Here is a 6671-nt window from a genome sequence, read left to right on the forward strand (position 1 = left end):
AAACAAACAAACCACAGCCAATTTTCATTAGCATACTTTTGACCCTGAGCTCATATCTACAGCTTAACAAGGAGTTCCCTGGGTAAGAAAAAAATTCAAAGCTGGATTACAGATGTAATTTTGCTCAATGTACTGACCCAGCTGGCAAGGGACTGGCTTTGGCTTTTAAAGACCCATTTGTGAGAGACCCTCAGAAACAGCAGTGAGGAAAGAAAAAAAAAATCCTCCTAGAGGGCAGAACGTTATCTTATACACTTTGCCTGGAAGGAGATATGACATTTCCTGGGCACTGAGTTAGTCGAGTGGTAAGGGACTGGGAAGAGGCTTTGGAATACTTCTGTGGAATCGGACCTCTCATAATGGCCCCAAAGCATAAGAATATTTTGGTCTGATTGAATGCTCAAAAAGGCTCTCATTGCTAAAGGGCTTTTAATCAGAACATATTATACCAAAATTTTGTGGCTTCAAAAGCACTTATTCTCTCCCAGTTTTTGTGCATCAGGAATCCAGGTGCCAGGGTGCCTCTGGCTCTACCTCTTAAATGAGGTTACAGTCAAGCTGTTAGCTGGGGTTCCAGCCTCATAGGGAGGCATGACGAGGGGAGGGATCTGCTCCCAAACTCACTCACACGATTATTGGCAGGATGTTTTAGTTGGTCTACAGGCCTCCTTTAGTTCTTTGCTATGTGGGCTTCTCCAAAGGTCATCTCATAACATAGAAGCTGCTTTTTTCCACAGACTGAGCAAACGAGAGGAAAGGGGGGATTGATCAAGACAAGAGACAGTCTTTTTTAACCGAATCTCAGAAGTGACATCTATCACTTTTGCTGTGTTCTAGCATTAGAAATAAATCAGATCCATCCCACTCTCAAAGGGAGGGGATTACACAAGGGATGAATACAGGCGGGTGGGCATTTTTGAAGGCCATTTTGGAGGCTGTCTACCACAATGACCCACTCTGTAGACAAGAGTCTCCTTCCCCCACCACAGCTGTTTGCTCAGTTGCTCACTAACAAGGTAGCCACGGTGGCATGGAGACATGCACATATTTTTAACATTATTTTCCTCTGCCAAGACTGATTGGTTAGCACTATTATTTGTAGATCCCATTGTAATCAAACCTGCCGTAGCAGCTTCTTCTATAGGAAGACAATTATTCTGGGTCTGGATTGCTTTCACTGACATGCTTCTTTTATATACTCCCTCTGTGTTACTGAATACCTTATACACCATACACCTTCTATAGCATCCCATACAACACTGCTTCTTACCAAAGAACTCACTTTCCTGTGAAAGATGTGAAGCAGGGTATGATACCTGTGGGATTAACCAGTCTTATCACATATCCCATCAGACCAGAAGCAAATGGTCTCATAAAATAATGGACAGTCCTATTGAAGGTTTACTTTTGGAACCAGGTGAGATAATACACTTTGGGATGCTGCCTAAAAGGATTTGGCATATCCTCCTAATAATTTAACAGTACTCAGTGATATCGCTTCTGTTGACCTGTATCTTGTTTGGAATACAGGGTCCAAAGAGTAGCAGAGGGAGCGATACCTTGTTACACCTGACACACGGCTCATATATTTTACTTTCCATTGCGGAGAGAAAAAAAATCTGCCATGAGTTTCAAGTGTCCCTACGTATTATTGCTGAGCATGTCAACTGCAAAACATCCATCTCCTGATACTGAACATTTCTGTAGCTAGTCATACAGGCATCTAAGTAGGTCAAAGCAACTACAGCATTACTACCATGTAACTGCTATTCTCCTGGGAGAAAGATACTGGCTTCTTTGCTGCTTGCTCAAAAACTGTTGGCCCTCACCTCTGGATTCTTCTACTGCAAAGCAACCCACCAGATGTACAGGTGTCATCTGGCCCTCTGCATCACTGTGGGTGTTGGGGCTGACACTTGGCTACTATTTTGCTGTATCAAAGTCTTTTGTCTCTTACCTAGGACTCTTCTGTCAGCATGAAACCATGGCAAGAAAGCCAGCAAGTAGGCTAAAAACTCAGACCCTTCACTGGTCTTGCCAGCATCTCCATGATTCCAGGTTCTGTTGGTGTACCAATTTTTGCACCCTGAGTGAGGTACAAGGGGATATGTTTTCCCTGAATTGGAAGTTGGGATTGCCACTTATTTTTAGCTCATTCCTCTAGGCAAGGAATTAGAAAAAGTGGTAATGGTACCAGCAGGAGTGATTGGCCCTGATGAACATGAGGGTAAAGGGAGTAGGGAGAGGAGTCTGACTAGAACTTGGGAATCTCATTTCTTGGAATACCTCCTACCAATAGCATGTTGAATTGTAAAAATTAAGCAAAGATTGTTGCAACTGCATCTAGGCAAAACCACCCAAGCCACAGATCCTTGTGTCACCCATGAGGTAAACAAATCTGACCAGGTGAGGTCTGGTTGAAAACAAAGAGAATGGAATATGTGGCAGTGGTGACAAGCCATACTCATCTAGTCTTCATGACCAGTGGCGAACTGAGAACTATATTTACCAAAAAAATATATATTTTTGAAAATCATAGAACTTTGGGACATAAAACATGCTTCTACCAATATTCTATTCCTGGAGATTCAATTTTTCTGTAATGGGGCTCTAGAGTTTTTTTTAAATGAGTTACCCAAGTAATTCTCACCAAGGAAGCTTTAAAAGCACTGTTCAAGTTATATTCTCATTGGCTCATGTATGTTTATATATTGTTTCCTTTTTTCCTATCTTTTATTATTGTATACTAGAGGCCCAGTGCATGAAATTCGTGCGGGGGGAGGGGGTCCCTCGGCCCGACATGCACCCTCTCCAATCTGGGACATCCCTCTCGCAATCCGGGACCACTGGCTTGATCGCTGCCTAACCGCTCCCCTGCCGGGCTGATGGCCAACTGCCCTCCCCTGCCGGGCTGATGGCCTCCAACTGCTCTCCCCTGCTGGCCTCACGGTCCCAACTGCCCTGGCCAGCCTGATGGCCCCCAACTGCCCTCCCCTGCCAGCCTGATGGCCTCCAACGCCTTCCCCTCCCGGCCTCATGGCCCCCAAATGCCCTCCCCTGCCGGCCTCATGGCCCCTAACTGCCTCTGCCTTGGCCCCCACCATTGTGGCTTTATCTGGAAGAAAGTCAGATGGTCGGAAGATGTCTGGTCTCCCGGTCTAATTAGCAAATTACCCTTTTATTAGTATAGATACTGGTGGTAATGGAGATTAGGTTACAATTTTGTCTATAGATTTAAAACTATTGAGACAAGATTATAGAACCAGAGGAGAGATGGACATCACTGAGATTCTGGAGTTGAAAATGGCAGAAGGATAATAGTATTACATCAGGAGGAAGCATTTTAAATGTGTAAATATGGGAAGAATGGTATATGTAGATGTTGGAAAGACAGAGATGGAATGGACTATAGTAGACATGTGACAAGTTTTTATATTTGGTGCTGAGTTATCAAGTGCATTTCATCTGTTTGGTAAACCTTGGTAGGAGAAATATCCCATCTTCTGTGGAAGCTGAGGTCAGATATACTTGCTGTCTTTGACGTCTGACAGCCTGAATGATGGCACAAGACTAAGCTTGGTCAGTTGGACATTCCCACTAGACTTTGAATCTGGAACGAGTGATACATATCAGCAGTGCCTGGAATCCAGTTTTCAGAGGCATCAATGTCATCAGAAATACAAAAAACTTCCAGCTCTTTTTGAGGTTGGAACATGGCTCTGATTTTGTTCATCTACTAGTAGCTTCCTTTATTTTCTACTGTTTACCAGGGCTGGTCCTCCAGCCTTTCCATCAATTCTGAGAGCTGCCTAATATTCTTCCACTGAATAATTTTTCTTCTTAAGTTTATCATATTTTTTGTTGCTCCAACCAAGAATTCATATTGGTATATCCTATATAATAAAAGCCTAATATGCTAAGTGTCCAGTCGTCCGTTCAACCAATCCAAGTGTAATAATATGCTAATGATATGCTAAGGCCGCTCAACCGCTCGCTATGACATGCACTAACCACCAGGGGAAGATAGTTGACTGGTTGACCAGTCACTATGATGTGTACTGACCACCAGGGGGCAGACGCTCTGACCGGTAGATTGCTGCTGGGGTCCGGCAGATCGGGACTGAGCAAGATGGGCCAGACATGCCCTGGATCCCTCGTGCAGTCCCTCCCCAGCCCCGATCATGCACCGATGGGGTCCCTCGGCCTGGCCTGCACCCTCTCGCAATCTGGGACCCCTCGGGGAATGTCAGAGAGCTGGTTTTGGCCTGACAGTGGGACGACCGGTTGCTATGACATGCACTGACCACCAGGGGGCAGACGCTCAACACAGGAGCTGCCCCCTGGTGGTCAGTGAGCTCCCACAGGGGTAGTGCTGCTCAGCCAGAAGCGGGGCTCACAGCTGGTGAGCAAAGTGGCAGTGGGGGGAGCTACTCCCGCCTCTGTGGCAGCACTAAGGATGTCCAACTGACAGCTTAGGCCTGCTCCCGGACGGCGAGAGGGCGCAGGCCAGGCTGAGGGACCCACCCGAGTGCATGGATTTCATGCACCAGGCCTCTAGTGTTTTAATATGCTTGAATCTCTGAGAGTCAATCATTGTGTTTCAGATAATCATTCCCCCACCCCACCCCTGCAATCTGAATTTGGAGGCGAATAGCACATGATAGTTTCTCTGGTGAACCAGAAGTAATGCTTGTTAGATTTTTGAACCATGATCATGGATAGGCTTTTAAAACTGTATTAAAACAACCAATAACCAATCAACCAACTATGATTATAAGAGCAATTTACCCTTAAATATAATTATATGATTATGAGTAAGAAGAATTCTTTGATTATCCTGGAAGAGATTATTCAAACTTAGAAATAAGCATGGCATTTCAAATTCAGGGTCAAGGTATGTGAAGATGAAAAATGTGTGTGGCAAAAATACATAGTAGATAATGCATATATTTACATTTTCCAGTTACAGTGCACTTGGTATATTATTGCTTAGTCATTTCATTGAATTTTCAAGTACTTTTTTAAAAAGTAAAGATTTATGGAGAGCAATCAATGAAATACCATATAACTACTTAATATATGCAAAAGATGTAAATTATAAAAATACTTTACAAAAGCTATAAGTTATATAATCATGGTGGTCTATAATTAATATATTCAATTAGCAAGTGTTTTAGCTTTTCCTCTAGTCATTTGTTCATTTATTAACACCAGAGGCAGTAACACAATGCTAAAAATAAACATGCATCAATTTTATAATACATACTTACAAAAACCTTATGTTTAATCACAACTGGTGAATAATGCAAGCAGACCTTCTATCCACCTTAGTGCACTATGATTTTCGCAAGTAAAACAATAAAGGAAAATAGAGAATTTAATGCTATTCAGCACCTTTAGTACAGTCAAAAGACTTATCATCTCCATATTTCAAAAACATTTGCATCTGTATCACCAAACATGTAAAGTTAATTATTTTGTTCCATGTTTAACATGAATTATTTTATTTACATTACTCTGTAGTTCAACAAAATTTAACAATATTTAAAAATTATCTAAATTCATAAAAGTATTTCATAAATTTCAACATTTAATTATTATATACAGGATGTCCATGAAAAAAAGTTAAAAGAAATGTAGTCAGAAAGTTCAAGCAACATTACCAAATTTAACAAAATTCCAACTAAATCAAGGCAGAGGGCATTCAAACATTCAAAAATCTCTAGATGCTGCTAACATGAACATGAAAAGTTCCAGTAATAAAAGTCAATGTGAGAAACAATGTTGAAATCACCAGTAGAAATATATTTTAATAGGCATGACATATGTTTTAATAGCAATAGTAATGAATTTTTGTAGAAAACTTTTATAACATTGTCATATATGAACTACCTCATTTGGCGGGGCTGAAGAGTTGATTTCAAAAAAATATATTTTAGCAGCCATAATTTTATTTCCAGTTAAAACATAGTAAAATGTTAAAAGTAAAATTTGTAATTAACTAAATATACCCAATACTAGAAAATTTAAAATCCCATGCTATTCTAGCAATCATGGCCTCTAGTATAATGTGTCTGATACATGGATTGTGGAAAGCCAATAATAAACAATCAGACATACATATGGGCTTAAAGTTTCACTGAAATACTTATGTAGCAAAATATATTAAAAAGTAATAGAAAAGTAAAAAGATAAAATTAAAAAAATATTGCACAGCCATATTACCTATAAAGTAAAGTTGATGTTTAAAAAGCTCTAAATATGGATGATATAAATTATCTTCCACATAAAAAAGTATAAATATTTCTTAGAACTTCTCAGCATCTATAGTTTAAATATAATACATTATTTGAATCATTGTTGAATGAGGTAATTGTTAAGTCTCTTAACAATGTTTTATACTACTGGAAATATTTGAGGGCAGCAACCAGAAAGAATTTCTCTAAAAATATTTCTGAATCAAGAACTGCTATATGTGCAGCTCTCCCAATGAGTGAGTCAGCTGTATTGGGCAATGCATTGATGACATTATATCGAACCAAATTACAGTCTTTGCTTTGCAGAATTGGACGAAGCAAATTGTGGATCATTTCTGAATATATCTGTCCTATGGAAAAAGAGAAAAAGTAAAATTAGTTCACATGATTAACTCAAAAAAATTCTATGCCAAC

General features: G+C 40.3%; 2 protein-coding genes across 14 annotated transcripts in view; both read right to left on the minus strand.

The window, feature by feature from the left end:
• The window catches only part of SDHAF4 (succinate dehydrogenase complex assembly factor 4), a 13694-nt gene extending 12510 nt beyond the window's left edge, over positions 1 to 1184 (minus strand). The window contains exon 1 of the mRNA XM_014547342.1: positions 1121 to 1184. Within this exon, the coding sequence (XP_014402828.1) occupies positions 1121 to 1184 (64 nt within the window). The remainder of the gene's footprint in view (positions 1 to 1120) is intronic.
• Positions 1185 to 4931: 3747 nt separating this feature from the next.
• Positions 4932 to 6671, minus strand: part of FAM135A (family with sequence similarity 135, member A) — a 112603-nt gene continuing 110863 nt past the window's right edge. For all 13 annotated transcript variants that reach the window (XM_014547358.1, XM_014547363.1, XM_014547361.1 and 10 more), the window contains one exon: positions 4932 to 6607. In XM_014547358.1, coding sequence (XP_014402844.1) covers positions 6402 to 6607 — 206 coding nt within the window. In that variant the 3' untranslated portion in view covers positions 4932 to 6401. The remainder of the gene's footprint in view (positions 6608 to 6671) is intronic.

Source organism: Myotis brandtii, unplaced genomic scaffold (assembly GCF_000412655.1).
Source record: "Myotis brandtii unplaced genomic scaffold, ASM41265v1 scaffold471, whole genome shotgun sequence".
NCBI lineage: Eukaryota > Metazoa > Chordata > Mammalia > Chiroptera > Vespertilionidae > Myotis > Myotis brandtii.